The sequence below is a fragment of the Petromyzon marinus genome, chromosome 62 (assembly GCF_048934315.1).
Source record: "Petromyzon marinus isolate PM22_M1 ecotype Great Lakes invasive population chromosome 62, UKy_Petmar_22M1.pri1.0, whole genome shotgun sequence".
Taxonomy (NCBI): domain Eukaryota; kingdom Metazoa; phylum Chordata; class Hyperoartia; order Petromyzontiformes; family Petromyzontidae; genus Petromyzon; species Petromyzon marinus.
The window spans coordinates 3,611,814-3,631,715 of record NC_133728.1 but is presented as its reverse complement, the minus strand read 5'-3'; the positions used below and the strand labels follow the sequence as shown (position 1 = coordinate 3,631,715).

The 19,902-nt window shown below is 53.9% G+C and overlaps 1 protein-coding gene across 1 annotated transcript in view; it reads right to left on the bottom strand.

Moving 5' to 3' along the window:
• ARCN1 (archain 1 coat protein complex I subunit delta) overlaps window positions 1-19,466 on the bottom strand; it is a 32,039-nt gene extending 12,573 nt beyond the window's left edge. The window contains exons 1-5 of the mRNA XM_032977129.2: window positions 19,320-19,466; window positions 5,519-5,782; window positions 4,349-4,528; window positions 2,236-2,462; window positions 1,486-1,650 (exon numbers count right to left, since the gene is read on the bottom strand). Of these exons, the coding sequence (XP_032833020.2) occupies window positions 1,486-1,650; window positions 2,236-2,462; window positions 4,349-4,528; window positions 5,519-5,782; window positions 19,320-19,322 (839 nt within the window). The 5' untranslated portion in view covers window positions 19,323-19,466. The remainder of the gene's footprint in view (window positions 1-1,485; window positions 1,651-2,235; window positions 2,463-4,348; window positions 4,529-5,518; window positions 5,783-19,319) is intronic.
• Window positions 19,467-19,902: the final 436 nt, after the last annotated feature.

The window sequence follows — 19,902 nt, the reverse complement described above, 5'->3', positions numbered from 1 at the left end:
AGAGTGGGTGTGAGAGTGGGTGTGAGAGTGGGTGTGAGAGTGGGTGTGAGAGTGGGTGTGAGAGTGGGTGTGAGAGTGGGTGTGAGAGTGGGTGTGAGAGTGGGTGTGAGGGTGGGTGTGAGCGTGGGTGTGAGAGTGGGTGTGAGCGTGGGTGTGAGAGTGGGTGTGAGAGTGGGTGTGAGAGTGGGTGTGAGAGTGGGTGTGAGAGTGGGTGTGAGCGTGGGTGTGAGAGTGGGTGTGAGAGTGGGTGTGAGAGTGGGTGTGAGAGTGGGTGTGAGAGTGGGTGTGAGAGTGGGTGTGAGCATGGGTGTGAGAGTGGGTGTGAGAGTGGGTGTGAGAGTGGGTGTGAGAGTGGGTGTGAGAGTGGGTGTGAGAGTGGGTGTGAGAGTGGGTGTGAGAGTGGGTGTGAGAGTGGGTGTGAGAGTGGGTGTGAGGGTGGGTGTGAGAGTGGGTGTGAGAGTGGGTGTGAGAGTGGGTGTGAGAGTGGGTGTGAGAGTGGGTGTGAGAGTGGGTGTGAGAGTGGGTGTGAGCGTGGGTGTGAGAGTGGGTGTGAGAGTGGGTGTGAGAGTGGGTGTGAGCGTGGGTGTGAGAGTGGGTGTGAGAGTGGGTGTGAGAGTGGGTGTGAGAGTGGGTGTGAGAGTGGGTGTGAGAGTGGGTGTGAGAGTGGGTGTGAGAGTGGGTGTGAGAGTGGGTGTGAGAGTGGGTGTGAGCGTGCTTGCGAGTGTGAGCGTGCGTGAGCGAGCGAGCGTGCGAGCGAGTGAGCGAGCGTGTGAGCGAGTGTGCGAGCGTGTGTGTGCGAGCGAGCATGCGAGTCTGCATGCCTCTCCGTGTGAGCGTGCAAGTGTGAGCAAGCGAGCGTGCGAGTGAGCGTGCGAGTGAGCGAGTGAGCATGCGAGCGTGTGAGCGTGCGAGTGAGCGTGCGTGTGAGCGTGCGTGTGAGCGTGCGTGCGAGTCCGCATGCCTCTCCGTGTGAGCGGGCGTGCGAGTGAGTGAGCGACCGAGTGAGTGAGCGTGAGTGAGCGTGCGTGTGAGTCCGCATGCCTCTCCGTGTGAGCGAGCGTGTGAGCATGTGAGCGAGTGAGCGAGCGTGTGAGCGTGTGAGCATGTGAGCGAGTCAGCGAGTGTGTGAGCGTGTGAGCATGTGAGCGAGTCAGCGAGCGTGTGAGCGAGTGAGCATGCGTGCGAGTGAGCGTGCGTGTGAGTGAGCGTGAGTGAGCGTGAGTGAGCGTGCGTGCGAGTGAGCGTGAGTGAGCGTGAGTGAGCGTGCGTGTGAGTGAGCGTGAGTGAGCGTGAGTGAGCGTGCGTGCGAGTGAGCGTGAGTGAGCGTGAGTGAGCGTGAGTGAGCGTGAGTGAGCGTGCGTGTGAGTGAGCGTGCGAGTGTGTGAGCAAGCGAGCGTGTGAGTGAGCGTGAGTGAGCGTGCGAGTGAGCGTGCGAGTGAGTGTGTGAGTGAGCGTGCGAGTGAGTGTGCGTGTGAGTCCGCATGCCTCTCCGTGTGAGCGGGCGGCGCGACGGCCTTGCCGTTGTCCTGGCGCTTGTGTGCCGCCGCGTTGGAGGCGACCACGCGCTCGCCCTCCGACTTGAGCTTGTCCACAAACGAGTCCACCTCCTTGCCCTTGCTGCCCAGCTTCATCGCCTTCCCGCTCGAGCGGCTGCCTCAACAACAACCGCAACCGCGTCACCCACCGCCCCGACAACCGCAGCAACCGAACGCGGAGGGGTAGACAAAAAGCCGGGGGAACCGGATAGAAATCCACGGAGACCACGGGGAGAGAGAGAGAGACACCGCAAACTACAAATACGCAGCAGCAGCAGCAGCAGGGTCGGGATGCGAACCCACGACCTCCTGTACACCAGGCGAGATAGTTAACATCTCCTAGCCACCGTGATGATGATGAGAGAGGGATCGAACCCACGACCTCCTGTAGACCAGGCGAGGTAGTTAACATCTCATAGCCACCGTGGTGATGATGATGAGAGAGGGATAGAACCCACGACCTCCTGTAGACCAGGCGAGGTAGTTAACATCTCCTAGCCACCGTGATGATGATGAGAGGGATAGAACCCACGACCTCCTGTAGACCAGGTGAGGTAGTTAACATCTCCTAGCCACCGTGATGATGGGAGAGAGAAACGCCGCAAACTCCAAATATACATCAGCAGGCGCCAGGGCCGGGATGCGAACCCACGAGCCACCCGCGTACCGGGCGAGGTCGTCAACATCTCGGCGCGCTGACCTGGCCGCCACGGAGGTCGCCCTGGGCTTGTCGTTGTCGTCGAGCGCCGAGCCCCCCAGCACGGGGGAGGAGGGGGCGCCCCCCCCCACGCCCCCCATGCCGCCCCCTCCCCCGCCGAAGCCCCCGAAGGCCGGGGCCTTCTTGCCCGTGCGCTCGGCGTCGCGCCGCACGGCCTGGAGCTCCTTGGCACGCTTCTTCATCTCGGCTCGCGCCTCCCGCTCCTGGGTCTGTGGGGCAGAGGGGGAGCGTGGGCGAGGGAGGAGCGTGAGAGCGTGAATGAGTGCGTGTGTGTGTGTGGGTGTGTTGGTGTGTGTATGGGTGGGTTGGTGTGTGTATGGGTGTGTTGGTGTGTGTATGAGTGTGTTGGTGTGTGTATGGGTGTGTTGGTGTGTGTATGGGTGGGTTGGTGTGTGTATGGGTGGGTTGGTGTGTGTATGGGTCGATCGGTGTGTGTATGGGTGTGTGTGTATGAGTGGGTTGGTGTGTGTATGGGTGTGTTGGTGTGTGTATGGGTGTGTTGGTGTGTGTATGGGTGGGTTGGTGTGTGTATGGGTGGGTTGGTGTGTGTATGGGTGGGTTGGTGTGTGTATGGGTGGGTTGGTGTGTGTATGGGTGGGTTGGTGTGTGTATGGGTGGGTTGGTGTGTGTATGGGTGGGTTGGTGTGTGTATGGGTGTGTGTGAATGAGTGCGTGTGTGTGTATGGGTGGGTTGGTGTGTGTATGGGTGGGTTGGTGTGTGTATGGGTCGATCGGTGTGTGTATGGGTGTGTGTGTATGAGTGGGTTGGTGTGTGTATGGGTGTGTTGGTGTGTGTATGGGTGTGTTGGTGTGTGTATGGGTGGGTTGGTGTGTGTATGGGTGGGTTGGTGTGTGTATGGGTGGGTTGGTGTGTGTATGGGTGGGTTGGTGTGTGTATGGGTGGGTTGGTGTGTGTATGGGTGGGTTGGTGTGTGTATGGGTGTGTTGGTGTGTGTATGGGTGTGTGTGAATGAGTGCGTGTGTGTGTATGGGTGGGTTGGTGTGTGTATGGGTGGGTTGGTGTGTGTATGGGTGGGTTGGTGTGTGTATGGGTGGGTTGGTGTGTGTATGGGTGTGTTGGTGTGTGTATGGGTGTGTGTGAAAGAGTGCGTGTGTGTGTATGGGTGGGTTGGTGTGTGTATGGGTGGGTTGGTGTGTGTATGGGTGGGTTGGTTTGTGTATGGGTGGGTCGGTGTGTGTATGGGTGTGTTGGCACGTGTATGGGTGGGTTGGTGTGTGTATGGGTGTGTTGGTGTGTGTATGGGTGTGTTGGTGTGTGTATGGGTGTGTTGGTGTGTGTATGGGTGTGTTGGTGTGTGTATGGGTGTGTTGGTGTGTGTATGGGTGGGTTGTCGTGTGTATGGGTGGGTTGTCGTGTGTATGGGTGGGTTGGTGTGTGTATGGGTGTGTGTGTATGAGTGGGTTGGTGGGTGTATGGGTGGGCTGGTGTGTGTATGGGTGGGCTGGTGTGTGTATGAGTGGGTTGGTGTGTGTATGGGTGGGTTGGTGTGTGTATGGGTGGGTTGGTGTGTGTATGGGTGTGTTGGTGTGTGTATGGGTGGGTTGGTGTGTGTATGGGTGGGTTGGTGTGTGTATGGGTGGGTTGGTGTGTGTATGGGTGTGTGTGTATGAGTGGGTTGGTGGGTGTATGGGTGGGCTGGTGTGTGTATGGGTGGGTTGGTGTGTGTATGAGTGGGTTGGTGTGTGTATGGGTGGGTTGGTGTGTGTATGGGTGGGTTGGTGTGTGTATGGGTGTGTTGGCGTGTGTATGGGTGTGTTGGCGTGTGTATGGGTGTGTTGGCGTGTGTATGGGTGGGTTGGCGTGTGTATGGGTGTGTTGGCGTGTGTATGGGTGTGTTGGCGTGTGTATGGGTGTGTTGGTGTGTGTATGGGTGTGTTGGCGTGTGTATGGGTGTGTTGGCGTGTGTATGGGTGGGTTGGCGTGTGTATGGGTGGGTTGGTGTGTGTATGGGTGTGTCGGCGCGTGTATGGGTGTGTTGGTGTGTGTATGGGTGGGTTGGTGTGTGTATGGGTGGGTTGGTGTGTGTATGGGTGTGTTGGTGTGTGTATGGGTGGGTTCACGAGCGTCTCTGACCTCTCGCACGGCACGGAACACCTTCTCCTCGTGCGAGTCCATCTCCGTGAAGGTTCGGATCTGCGCCAGGTTGACGTTCTCACGGTAGCCCAGCGCCACGATCTCGTCGAAGGCGAAGATCAGCTCGAAGCAGCGCTCCGCAATCTCGCTCTCCTCCAGTACCTTGCAGTACTCGGGGACCTGGGAGTGCAACACGCACACACACACAGATACACACACACACAGATATACACACACACACAGATACACACACACACACAGATACACGCACACACACACACGGAGATACACACACACGGAGATACACACACACACACACGCAGACACACAGACACACACACACACACAGACACAATCTCGCTCTCCTCCAGTACCTTGCAGTACTCGGGGACCTGGGAGTGCAACACGCACACACACACGGAGATACACACACAGATACACACACATACACGGATATATATACACACATACATAGATACACACACACACGGAGATACACACATACACACAGAGATACACACATACACACACAATCTCACTCTCCTCCAGCACCTTACAGTACTAGGGGACCTGGGAGCACACACACACACACGACAAAGGTCCCCCGTGTAGCCTTAACAGACTGTAGGGGCAAGTGCTGTTAGCGAGCACCTATGAAGGCCGGAACGGTACACGAGGGGGTGGGTGGCCAGCACCACGCCCGACCGCCTTTGTCTCCCTAGTGGCAATGTTCACACACACACAGATACACACACACACAGATACACACACACACACACACAGATACACACACACAGACACAATCTCACTCTCCTCCAGCACCTTACAGTACTAGGGGACCTGGGAGCGCACACACACACACACAAGACAAAGATCCCCCGTGTAGCCTTAACAGACTGTTGGGGCAAGTGCCGTTAACGAGCACCTACGAAGGCCGGCACGGCACGCGAGGGGGTAAGTAAGCACCTCCCCCGGCCGTCTTTGTCTCCCCGGCGGTGAAATCTTTACACCCCGCACCAGGTACTCATTTGTGGCCGAGCCGACTCAATGGAGGGGGGCCCAGGACCGGTTTGAATAATCGGGAATCGAACCCCGGATTCGCCCGCGCGCTAACCGCTGCACCACCGCTCCCCCCACCCCCGGGCAGGGTCGCCCTCGCCGCCGACCCACCACCCTGGAGAAGAGGCGCAGGGTCTCGAGGTCCTCCAGGATGTTGGAGTTCTTGGTGGTGACGAGGAGCACGTAAAGCTTCTCGAGGGGCTGGTAGACGTAGCGCACACTGTCCGTCTCCACGAACGTGTGCTGCCTGCCCGAGCCCATGAGCTTGGGGAAGGCAGAGAGGAGGCCCTCGATGCGCGAGCGCGACATCTCCACAAACTGGCGCGACACGACGGCCCGGCCCGCCTTGGTGCACACGGCCGCCGCCAGAAGCACCTACAGGGTAGCGGCGAGGGGGCGGGGAGCGCACGGACACACGTACAGACACACGTACAGACACACGTACAGACGCACGTACAGACGCACGTACAGACGCACGTACAGACGCACGTACAGACGCACGTACAGACGCACGTACAGACGCACGTACAGACGCACGCACAGACGCACGTACAGACGCACGTACAGACACACGTACAGACACACAGACACACAGACACACGTACAGACGCACGCACAGACGCACGCACAGACGCACGCACAGACGCACGCACAGACGCACGCACAGACGCACGTACAGACGCACGTACAGACGCACGCACAGACGCACGCACAGACGCACGTACAGACGTACAGACACACGTACAGACGTACAGACACACGCACAGACACACAGACACACGCACAGACACACAGACACACGTACAGACGCACGTACAGACGCACGTACAGACGCACGTACAGACGTACAGACACACATACAGACGTACAGACACACATACAGACACACAGACACACGTACAGACACACGTACAGACACACGTACAGACACACGTACAGACACACGTACAGACACACGCACAGACACACGTACAGACACACGTACAGACACACGTACAGACACACGCACAGACACACGTACAGACACACGTACAGACACACGCACAGACACACGTACAGACGTACAGACACACTTACAGACACACAGACACACGTACAGACACACGTACAGACACACGTACAGACACACGCACAGACACACGTACAGACACACGCACAGACACACGCACAGACACACGTACAGACACACGTACAGACACACGTACAGACACACGCACAGACACACGCACAGACACACGCACAGACACACGCACAGACACACGCACAGACACACGCACAGACACACGCACAGACACGTACAGACGCACGCACAGACGCACGCACAGACACACGCACAGACACACGCACAGACGCACGCACAGACACACGTACAGACGCACGCACAGACGCACGCACAGACGCACGTACAGACGCACGCACAGACACACGCACAGACACACGTACAGACACACAGACACACGTACAGACACACGCACAGACACACGTACAGACACACGCACAGACACACGCACAGACACACGCACAGACGCACGCACAGACACACGCACAGACACACGCACAGACGCACGCACAGACACACGTACAGACGCACGCACAGACACACGCACAGACACACGCACAGACGCACGTACAGACGCACGTACAGACGCACGCACGGGCCGGCGGTGCCCACACGGGTAGGTGGGGTGCTCCGAGCGGCGTGACGGTGGAGGTGATGGCAGAGGTGACAATGGCGGTGATGGAGGTGGTGGCGGTCGTGGTGGTGGCAGCAGCGGCGGTGGTGGCGGCAATGCCGGCAGCGGTGGATGTGGTGGTGGTGGTGACGGCAGTGACGGTGTGCTCATAGCCTCCATAGCGAGAATGGGCCTGGGTTCGATCCGAGACCCAGGCGCCTCTCTGCCTGGAGTTGATATTAGAATGTGGAACTTGGAATGTTCTCCCCCTTGTTCTGCAGGCTGCAGAGTGTGTGGGTGAGTGAGTGGGAGTGCGAGTGTAAAAGGGTGAGTGAGTGTATGTGTGAGCGAGTGGCTGGGTGAGTGGCTGGGTGAGTGGCTGGGTGAGTGGCTGGGTGAGTGGCTGGGTGAGTGGCTGGGTGAGTGGCTGGGTGAGTGGCTGGGTGAGTGGCTGGGTGAGTGGCTGGGTGAGTGGCTGGGTGAGTGGCTGGGAGAGTGGCTGGGAGAGTGGCTGGGAGAGTGGCTGGGAGAGTGGCTGGGCGAGTGGCTGGGCGAGTGGCTGGGCGAGTGGCTGGGCGAGTGGCTGGGCGAGTGGCTGGGTGAGTGGCTGGGTGAGTGGCTGGGTGAGTGGCTGGGTGAGTGTTTTGGTGAGTGGCTGGGCGAGTAGCTGGGTGAGTGGCTGGGTGAGTGCAAGTGGAGTTTCTGTTCGTAGCGCAGTGTGCTAACCGTTTCACCACCGACCCCCCCACACACACACACAAAGAAAGAGACAAAGATCCTCCGAGTAGCCTCTAACGGACTGTAGGGGGGCAAGTGCTGTTAGTGAGCACCTATGACCGCCGGTACGGCACACGAGGGGGTGGGTGGCCAGCACCACGTCCGGCCACCTTTGTCTCCCCCTAGTGGCGGTGTTTACACACTGCACCAGGTTACTCATTTGAGGCCTAGTCGCCATAGGGTCACCGGTGTTGGCGATGAGCTGGAATCGAACTCGTAGTGCAGCGCGCTAACCACTGCGCCACCACTCCCCGCCACGCAAGCATACACAGTCCCAAGCACTTGCGGGTGAGAGCGGGTGAGATACGGGAGCCTCGAGACTTTGCACTCGATATAATTCCAGGTGAGAAATCCGGCGAGCCAACACCCACCGATACGACTTTGGACGGCGTTTACAGAATTTCTCCGTACCGGAATAGCGGCGGCCCGTGTCCCCACCTTCTTATTCCTGCGGGGGGCCTCTGATCACCTCGCCCGTCGCCCCCCCCCCAAATGACGTACTCTTCTTTCCCACCCCCCCCCCCCCAAAGTGTGTAGATACAACCGACTCTATAGTAAGTAGGATGTGAAGAAGTGACTGACTATGGTACGTAGGATGTGTAGTAGACACTCTATAGTAAGTAGGGTGTGTAGTAGTGACTATTGTATGTAGGATGTGTAGTAGATACACTCTATAATAAGTAGGGTGTGTAGTAGTGACTATTGTATGTAGGATGTGTAGTAGATACACTCTATAATAAGTAGGGTGTGTAGTAGTGACTATTGTATGTAGGATGTGTAGTAGATACTCTATAGTAAGTAGGATGTGTAGAAGTGACTGACTATGGTACGTAGGATGTGTAGAAGATACACTCTATAATAAGTAGGGTATGTAGAAGTGACTATTGTATGTAGGATGTGTAGTAGATACTCTATAGTAAGTAGGGTGTGTAGTAGTGACTATTGTATGTAGGATGTGTAGTAGATACTCTCTATAATAAGTAGGGTGTGTAGTAAACTGACTATTGTATGTAGGATGTGTAGTAGATACACTCTATAGTAAGTAGGGTGTGTAGTAGTGACTATTGTATGTAGGATGTGTAGTAGATACACTCTATAGTAAGTAGGGTGTGTAGTAGTGACTATTGTATGTAGGATGTGTAGTAGATACTCTATAATAAGTAGGATGTGTAGAAGAGACTATGGTACGTAGGATGTGTAGTAGATACACTCTATAATAAGTAGGGTGTGTAGTAGACTGACTATTGTATGTAGGATGTGTAGTAGATACACTCTATAATAAGTAGGGTATGTAGAGACTGGCTATTGTATGTAGGATGTGTAGTAGATACACTCTATAGTAAGTAGGGTGTGTAGTAGTGACTATTGTATGTAGGATGTGTAGATACACTCTATAATAAGGATGTGTAGTAGTGACTATTGTATGTAGGATGTGTAGATACACTCTATAATAAGTAGGGTGTGTAGAAGTGACCGACTACTGTATGTAGGATGTGTAGTAGATACACTCTATAATAAGTAGGGTGTGTAGAAGTGACTGACTATGGTACGTAGGATGTGTAGTAGATACACTATAATAAGTAGGGTGTGTAGTAGTGACTATTGTATGTAGGATGTGTAGTAGATACACTCTATAATAAGTAGGGTGTGTAGTAGTGACTATTGTATGTAGGATGTGTAGTAGATACTCTCTATAATAAGTAGGGTGTGTAGTAGTGACTATTGTATGTAGGATGTGTAGTAGATACACTCTATAATAAGTAGGGTATGTAGTAGTGACTATTGTATGTAGGATGTGTAGTAGATACACTCTATAATAAGTAGGGTGTGTAGTAGTGACTATTGTATGTAGGATGTGTAGTAGATACTCTCTATAATAAGTAGGGTATGTAGTAGTGACTATTGTATGTAGGATGTGTAGTAGATACTCTCTATAATAAGTAGGGTGTGTAGTAGTGACTATTGTATGTAGGATGTGTAGTAGATACACTCTATAATAAGTAGGGTGTGTAGAAGTGACTGACTATTGTATGTAGGATGTGTAGTAGATACACTCTATAATAAGTAGGGTGTGTAGAAGTGACTGACTATGGTACGTAGGATGTGTAGTAGATACACTCTATAATAAGTAGGGTGTGTAGTAGTGACTATTGTATGTAGGATGTGTAGTAGATACTCTATAGTAAGTAGGGTGTGTAGAAGTGACTATTGTATGTAGGATGTGTAGTAGATACACTCTATAATAAGTAGGATGTGTAGAAGAGACTGGCTATTGTATGTAGGATGTGTAGTAGATACACTCTATAGTAAGTAGGGTATGTAGAAGTGACTATTGTCTGTAGGATGTGTAGGCATATATACAAAAGTCAGTCGATACAACAGACTCCCAGTAGATACTACTGACTATTCGATATAGCGTGTGTAGGCATATATGCCCATACATACAATAGTCAGTAGATACTTCTACATACAAGAGGATCAGTAGATACTACTGACTCAGTCGATACTACCGACTCTATTTCTACGTAGAGTGTGTAGGTATATATGCCTACAAAATTCATAGAATTTTTTCAGGGGGGTGGGAGTGAATGTTTTTTTTACATCTGATGGTGGGGTCCACTTCCTAAAACTTTATGATTCAGGCCTTCAGGAAAGGCTCTTACAATTCAGACAAAACGGAGCGCCGTGCTTTCATAAGCAGATGCATGTTGAAGTCTTGTCGCGACCAACCGTACACGTACGTATGCCGACCACGGTAATCGGAGGTGCGGGGGAAAGATAACAAACGAAAGACGAAAAGCAGTTCTGAAAAAATAAAGTTTTTAAATCTAGATGATTTTAAAAAATGCATGGTTCCCAGTGGCTTCCCATTGCATTCTAGATTTAACTTCCCATTGCATGTACGCTGAACTTCTTTCCCACCGTACGTGGCCAACCGTGGCTAATGGGAGGTGTGGCGGAGAGGAACAGCAACAACAAACCGGGCACAAGAAGTGAGTTTTCAATCTCGAAAGGAGTTTTTTTTCAATGACGTTGGGACGTGTGAGACAAAGCGAGAGTGGAACAGAGGCAGAGACATAAACGGCGAGGGAGACACAGACGGCAGGAATCAGAGAGACGGAGGCAATAATGGTGGTAAATTATGACGACGACGATGATGTCGATGAAGACTGATTATGTTAATGGGAAAAAACGGTGATCATGGTGACAATGATTACGATAATTTGGCACAATCAAGATGATAATGATACAATTTTCCATGCAATGTCGATTTACCGGACGTCTAAATGTGACCGCATCTCAAGATGCTGCACAGCAACACTGGGCACATGTATTTCATGGTCTCTTTGTGAGTCTACACATTTCTATGCGAGTCAATGGGTCTCTATGCGAGTCTATGGCTATGTGAATGTAAGAGGGACCAGTCAGTCATTGGTCTCTCTGTGAGTCTATGGGTCTCTATGCGAGTCTATGAGTCTCCACGTGACTGAGAGATGGTAATTTGTCTATTTGCGAGTCTACGGTTCTTTAGGCGAGTCTCTAAGTCCTATGAAAGCCTAGTGGACATATTTTCAGGGGAGAGAGAGAGGCTTCCACTTCAGTTTCATTTATTTGGGAGCCATTCGGCCCTTGAAACTGGGGGCAGGAAGTCAACAGCACTGGGGGCGAGGGAGTTCCAGACACTGGGAGCAGCAGAGGACAATGAGTGACCTCCCACTGAGCGAAGGTTGACGGGGGGGGGGGGGGACACTTCGACAGAACACCCTGATGGCTGCTGCTGCTGATGATGCTGAACCTTTTGCACCGTACGTAGCCATCTGTGCTCATCGCCGAGCGGGTGAGTGACTGTGTGAGTGGGTGAGTGACTATGCAAGTGGGTGAGTGACTACAATAGCGGGTGAGTGACTATGTGAGTGGGTAAGTGGCTATGCGAGTGGGTGAGTGACTACGCTAGCGGGTGAGTAACTATGTGAGTGGGTGAGTGACTATGCGAGTGGGTGAGTGACTATGCGAGTGGGTGGGTGACTACGCGAGTGGGTGAGTGACTATGTGAGTGGGTAAGTGACTATGCGAGTGGGTGAGTGACTATGTGAGTGGGTGAGTGACTATGTGAGTGGGTGAGTTACTATGCGAGTGGGTGAGTGACTGCGTGAGTGGGTGACTGTGTGAGTGACTATGCGAGTGGATGAGTGACTGTGTGTGGGTGAGTGACTACGCTAGCGGGTGAGTGACTATGTGAGTGGATGAGTGACTATGTGAGTGGGTGAGTGACTACGCGAGTGGGTGAGGGACTGTGTGAGTGGGTGAGTGATTGTGCGAGTGGGTGAGTGACTGTGTGAGTGGGTGAGTGACTGTGTGAGTGGGTGAGTGACTATGTGAGTGGGTGAGTGACTGTGAGTGGGTGAGTGACTATGTGAGTGGGTGAGTGACTATGTGAGTGGGTGAGTGACTGTGAGTGGGTGAGTGACTGTGTGAGTGGGTGAGTGACTATGTGAGAGGGTGAGTGACTATGCGAGTGGGTGAGTGACTGCGTGAGTGGGTGAGTGACTACGCTAGCGGGTGAGTGACTATGTGAGTGGATGAGTGACTATGTGAGTGGGTGAGTGACTACGCGAGTGGGTGAGGGACTGTGTGAGTGGGTGAGTGATTGTGCGAGTGGGTGAGTGACTGTGTGATTGGGTGAGTGACTGTGTGAGTGGGTGAGTGACTATGTGAGTGGGTGAGTGACTATGTGAGTGGGTGAGTGACTGTGAGTGGGTGAGTGACTATGTGAGTGGGTGAGTGACTGTGAGTGGGTGAGTGACTGTGTGAGTGACTATGCGAGTGTATGAGTGACTATGTGTGTGGGTGAGTGACTACGCTAGCGGGTGAGTGACTATGTGAGTGGGTGAATGACTATACGAGTGGGTGAGTGACTATGCGAACGGGTGAGTGACTAAGCGAGTGGGTGAGTGACTAGGCGAGTGGGTGAGTGACTGTGTGAGTGGGTGAGTGACTATGTGAGTGGGTGAGTGACTATGTGAGTGGGTGAGTGACTATGTGAGTGGGTGAGTGACTGTGTGAGTGGGTGAGTGACTGTGAGTGGGTGAGTGACTGTGTGAGTGGGTGAGTGACTATGTGAGTGGGTGAGTGACTATGCGAGTGGGTGAGTGACTGCGTGAGTGGGTGAGTGACTACGCTAGCGGGTGAGTGACTATGTGAGTGGATGAGTGACTATGTGAGTGGGTGAGTGACTACGCGAGTGGGTGAGGGACTGTGTGAGTGGGTGAGTGATTGTGCGAGTGGGTGAGTGACTGTGTGAGTGGGTGAGTGACTGTGTGAGTGGGTGAGTGACTATGTGAGTGGGTGAGTGACTGTGAGTGGGTGAGTGACTATGTGAGTGGGTGAGTGACTATGTGAGTGGGTGAGTGACTATGTGAGTGGGTGAGTGACTGTGAGTGGGTGAGTGACTGTGTGAGTGACTATGCGAGTGTATGAGTGACTATGTGTGTGGGTGAGTGACTATGCTAGCGGGTGAGTGACTATGTGAGTGGGTGAATGACTATACGAGTGGGTGAGTGACTATGCGAACGGGTGAGTGACTAAGCGAGTGGGTGAGTGACTAGGCGAGTGGGTGAGTGACTGTGTGAGTGGGTGAGTGACTATGTGAGTTGGTGAGTGACTGTGTGAGTGAGTGAGTGACTATGCTAGCGGGTGAGTGACTATGTGAATGGGTGAGTGACTGTGTGAGTGACTATGCTAGCAGGTGAGTGACTATGTGAGTGGGTGAGTGACTATGCGAGTGGGTGAGTGACTATGCGAGTGGGTGAGTGACTGTGCGAGTGGGTGAGTGACTATGCGAGTGGGTGAGTGACTATGTGAGTGGGTGAGTGACTATGTGAGTGGGTGAGTGACTATGTGAGTGACTATGCGAGTGGGTGAGTGACTATGCGAGTGGGTGAGCGACTACGCTAGCAGGTGAGTGACTATGCGAGTGGATGAGTGACTATGCGAGTGGGTGAGTGACTATGCGAGTGGGTGAGTGACTATGTGAGTGGGTGAGCGACTATGCGAGTGGGTGAGTGACTATGTGAGTGGGTGAGTGACTATGTGAGTGGGTGAGTGATTATGCGAGTGGGTGAGTGACTATGTGAGTGGGTGAGTGACTATGTGAGTTGGTGAGTGACTATGCGAGTGGGTGAGTTACTGTGTGAGTGACTATGTGAGTGGGTGAGTGACTACGCTAGCAGGTGAGTGACTATGTGAGTTGGTGAGTGACTGTGTGAGTGACTGTGTGACTGTGTGAGTGACTGTGCGAGTGCGTGAGTGACTATGCGAGTGGGTGAGTGACTATGCTAGCGGGTGAGTGACTATGTGAGTGGGTGAGTGACTATGCGAGTGGGTGAGTGACTATGCGAGTGGGTGAGTGACTGTGTGAGTGGGTGAGTGACTATGCGAGTGGGTGAGTGATTATGCGAGTGGGTGAGTGACTATGTGAGTGGGTGAGTGACTATGTGAGTGGGTGAGTGACTATGTGAGTGACTATGCGAGTGGGTGAGTGACTGTGTGAGTGACTATGCGAGTGGGTGAGCGACTACGCTAGCAGGTGAGTGACTATGCGAGTGGATGAGTGACTATGCTATCAGGTGAGTGACTATGCGAGTGGGTGAGTGACTATGCGAGTGGGTGAGTGACTATGCGAGTCGGTGAGTGACTACGCGAGTGGGTGAGTGACTGCGTGAGTGGATGAGTGACTGTGTGAGTGACTATGCGAGTGGGTGACTGTGTGAGTGGGTGAGTGACTATGCGAGTGGGTGAGTGACTATGCGAGTGGGCGAGTGAATATGTGAGTGGGTGAGTGACTGTGAGTGGATGAGTGACTATGTGTGTGGGTGAGTGACTACGCTAGCGGGTGAGTGACTATGTGAGTGGGTGAATGACCATACGAGTGGGTGAGTGACTATGCGAGCGGGTGAGTGACTATGCGAGTGGGTGAGTGACTACGCAAGTGGGTGAGTGACTACGCGAGTGGGTGAGTGACTGTGAGTGACTATGCGAGTGGGTGAGTGACTATGCAAGTGGGTGAGTGACTACACGAGTGGGTGAGTGACTACACGAGTGGGTGAGTGACTGTGTGAGTGGGTGAGTGACTGTTTGGGTGAGTGACTATGCTAGCCGGTGAGTGACTATGTGAATGGGTGAGTGACTATGCGAGTGGGTGAGTGACTATGCGAGTGGGTGAGTGACTGTGTGAGTGACTATGCGAGTGGGTGAGCGACTACGCTAGCAGGTGAGTGACTATGCGAGTGGGTGAGTGACTATGCGAGTGGGTGAGTGACTGTGTGCGTGTGTGAGTGACTATGCGAGTGGGTGAGTGACTACGCTATCAGGTGAGTGACTATGCGAGTGGGTGAGTGACTATGCGAGTCGGTGAGTGACTACGCGAGTGGGTGAGTGACTGCGTGAGTGGGTGAGTGACTGTGTGAGTGACTATGCGAGTGGGTGAGTGACTGAGTGTGTGAGTGACTATGCGAGTGGGTGAGTGACTATGCGAGTGGGCGAGTGACTGTGAGTGGGTGAGTGACTGTGAGTGGATGAGTGACTATGTGAGTGGGTGAGTGACTGTGTGAGTGACTATGCGAGTGGATGAGTGACTATGTGTGTGGGTGAGTGACTACGCTAGCGGGTGAGTGACTATGTGAGTGGGTGAATGACCATACGAGTGGGTGAGTGACTATGCGAGCGGGTGAGTGACTATGCGAGTGGGTGAGTGACTACGCGAGTGGGCGAGTGACTACGCGAGTGGGTGAGTGACTGTGTGAGTGGGTGAGTGACTATGCGAGTGGGTGAGTGACTATGCAAGTGGGTGAGTGACTACACGAGTGGGTGAGTGACTATGCGAGTGGGTGAGTGACTGTGTGAGTGGGTGAGTGACTGTGTGGGTGAGTGACTATGCTAGCCGGTGAGTGACTATGTGAATGGGTGAGTGACTATGCGAGTGGGTGAGTGACTATGCGAGTGGGTGAGTGACTGTGTGAGTGACTATGCGAGTGGGTGAGCGACTACGCTAGCAGGTGAGTGACTATGCGAGTGGGTGAGTGACTATGCGAGTGGGTGAGTGACTGTGTGCGTGTGTGAGTGACTATGCGAGTGGGTGAGTGACTACGCTATCAGGTGAGTGACTATGCGAGTGGGTGAGTGACTATGCGAGTCGGTCAGTGACTACGCGAGTGGGTGAGTGACTGCGTGAGTGGGTGAGTGACTGTGTGAGTGACTATGCGAGTGGGTGAGTGACTGAGTGTGTGAGTGACTATGCGAGTGGGTGAGTGACTATGCGAGTGGGCGAGTGACTGTGAGTGGGTGAGTGACTGTGAGTGGATGAGTGACTATGTGAGTGGGTGAGTGACTATGTGAGTGGGTGAGTGACTGTGTGAGTGACTATGTGTGTGGGTGAGTGACTACACTAGCGGGTGAGTGACTATGTGAGTGGGTGAATGACTATACGAGTGGGTGAGTGACTATGCGAGCGGGTGAGTGACTATGCGAGTGGGTGAGTGACTACGCGAGTGGGTGAGTGACTGAGTGGGTGAATGACTGTGTGAGTGACTATGCGAGTGGATGAGTGACTATGTGTGTGGGTGAGTCACTACGCTAGCAGGTGAGTGACTGTGTGAGTGGGTGAGTGACTATGCGAGTGGGTGAGCGACTATTCGAGTGGGTGAGTGACTACGCTAGCGGGTGAGTGACTACGCTAGCAGGTGAGTGACTATGCGAGTGGGTGAGTGACTACGCGCGTGGGTGAGTGACTGTGTGAGTGGGTGAGTGACTGCGTGAGTGACTATGCGAGTGGGTGAGTGACTACGCTAGCGGGTGAGTGACTACGCGAGTGGGTGAGTGACTGTGTGTGTGGGCGAGTGACTACGCGAGTGGGCGAGTGACTACGTGAGTCCATGCGTGTGCCCAAGTCAGCACGTTGAACTTCTTTTGCACCGTACGCACAGCCAACCGTGGCCCCACCGGAGGCGAAAGCTGGCCGGCGACGTTCAAGACGACGATGCCGACGACATTTCTGGGTCACTCCTCTCGGCCCGTTGCACTCGGACCTCTCAAACAACCCTCAGAGGGGTTCGAGTCGGCCGTCCTCATTGGCCATCAAAATCCCCGTCCGTGCCACGGCCGAGCCAAAACACGTTCACCGCACCGATCAACGTTGGATGGCCACGTCACGCAGCGCACGGCGATCGTGAACATCTTTGCAAGAGGCAAAGGAGATGCAGGCCTGCAAATTGCTTGCTCACACCTAAAACGCCGGCAGAAGGACGTCCGTTTTCGTGTGTGCGTGTGTCTGCTGTGTGTTAGTCTGTTGTCCTTCTCCTTCATGCCGTCTATCAATGCCTCTCCTCTGTATCTGTTCTCTCTCTCTCTGCCTCTGTGTCTATCTCACCATCTCTATGCCTCTGTCTCACTCTCTCTCTCTCTATGCCTCTGTTTATGTCTCACTAAGTATCTCTCTCTGCCTCTTGTGTCTGTCTCACCAGATCTCTCTATGCCAGTGTCTATCTCACCATATCTCTCTGCCTCTGTGTATGTCTCACTAAATCTCTCTGCCTCTGTTTCACTCTCTCTATGCCTCTGTGTCTGTCTCACTAAATCTCTGTCTCACTAAATTTCTCTGCCTCTGTTTCACTCTCTCTCTATGCCTGTGTCTATCTCACTAAATCTCTGTCTCACTAAACCTGTCTGCCTCTGTTTCACTCTTTCCCTCTCTATGCCTCTGTGTCTGTCTCACTAAATCTGTCTCACTAAATCTGTCTGCCTCTGTTTCACTCTCTCTCTCTATGCCTCTGTGTCTGTCTCACTAAATCTCTGTCTCACTAAATTTCTCTGCCTCTGTTTCACTCTCTCTCTATGCCTGTGTCTATCTCACTAAATCTCTGTCTCACTAAACCTGTCTGCCTCTGTTTCACTCTCTCCCTCTCTATGCCTCTGTGTCTGTCTCACTAAATCTCTGTCTCACTAAATCTCTCTGCCTGTTTCAAGCTCTCTCTCTATGCCTCTGTCCGTCTCTCACTCTATATCTCTGTTCCACTCCATGCTCCTCGCTCTTTTTGTCTCACACTTCCGACGTCGTTGAAAACTCATTCGTAGATTGAAAACTCATTTAATGTGCCGTTCGTTGTTCATCTCCCCCACAGCTCCGATTAACACGGTTGGCCACGTACGGTACGAAAGAAGTTCAACATACAGTACAAACCCACCCATAATACCCCCTTGTATTATGGGGGAAAAAAATAGTTTCGTTAATGTCTAGCTACATGGGCCTGGCCAAACCATGCCCGCCTTACTTCCCTTATAGCATTTCGAACAGGGCCGCAACTACGTTCAATTGCCGGCAGCACCGGATAACTACTACCGCACTACCCTGCTGAATAATAAGCAGCGTCAAACACCGCCGGAGGGGAATCGTGAACATCTAGCGGCGCAAATGTTGGTGACAGCGTGAACGTCTTAAGTGGAGGAGGCCGCCGAGGGGAGCGGTGGTGCAGCGGTTAGCGCTACGCTGCGCTATTAAGCCGGCGACCCGGGTTCGATTACTCGCTCACGGTCAACACCGACGACGATTGTCTGAACCGGTAACTTGGCCTTCCCCCTCTAGGTCGACTCAGCCTCAAATGAGGTACCTGGTGCGGTGCGTAGTAAACATCGCCACTGGGGGAGACAAAGGCGGTCGGGGCGTGGTATTGGACACCCACTTGCCCCCTACAGTCTGTTAGAGGCTACGCGGGGGATCTTCGTCTGCGTCTCAAGTGTAACAAAAAAATAAACTCACAAAACCGCGAACGAAAAGGTCCCCCACCTCCCCAAGCTCCGTATCTGTGAAGCGGGTTAATGTCTCCACCTTCCCGGTGGGTCTGCACCGTTGACGTCTTCGTTGTACAAAGCGCTACGCCTACCGCTCGGGCACGGTGCCGTTCCATACAGCAGTGGATTTGACCAAGGGAGCTGGGCAGGTTATGAGAGTGACAAGATATCCGCGTAACAGCGGGCGTACCCTTTCATCATAAATAAACAAAAAATAAAGTGTCACTTTAAAAGAACACTGCCTATGAGCTAAAAGCGCGCGCTATTGGCGCAGTCGGTTTAAAACGTAACAGTTAATTGAAAAAAGAATAACTTAGTTGGTTATCTTTTGAACATTTTATGTAACTAACACGCACACACAAAAATAATCACGGAGGGCCTACTAGGCCCTCGCCGGACCTCGGCTAGATCCCGGGCGGGCGATGCGCGCCCGTCAGGCGGCAGAGAATCTATCCGAGCCTCGGTGAGCCCCGCGGCGGGTGGCGAGGGCCTTCGCGAATTTTTTTGGTTAATTTGTGTTACCTTTTAAAACAAACAAACGTTCAACGAGCCCCTGGCGCACGAGCTCCTCACCGCCGCGCACAACGGAACGCCGAGGCGCTCGTGGGCCGTCCACTCACCATGGCGAGAGAGGGAAGGAGGAGGAGGAGGCGGAGCGCCTGGCGATGAGCGGGAGGCGGCGGAATGGACGCGGACGTGAGGGCGGCCCGCGGGAGACGAGAAGCCTCAATATGGCGGAGGCCACGTCACCACGGCCACGGCACCCCCCGCGGCCCGGCCCCTCAGCCTCCTCCTCCTCCTCGGTGCCCCGCCCCTCAGCCTCCTCCTCCACGGTGCCCCGCCCCTCAGCCTCCTCCACGGTGCCCCGCCCCTCAGCGTCCTCCTCCTCGGTGCCCCGCCCCTAAACCTCCTCCTCCACGGTGCCCCGCCTCTCAGCCTCCTCCTCCTCCACGGTGCCCCGCCCCTCAGCCTCCTCCTCCTCGGTGCCCCGCCCCTCAGCCTCCCCTCCACGGCCCCCCACCCCTCAACCCCCACGGCCCCCCACCCCTCACCCCCGACGGTCCCAGCCCTCCCCCCAGGTGACCGGAACCGGAAACGTGGCCACGTTGGTCGGGCAGAGCCGCGTCAATGGTAGCTGGCACACACCTGTCGCCCTTTCAACACGGGCAAAACACAAACAAACTGCGTCCATTTGTTTGTCTT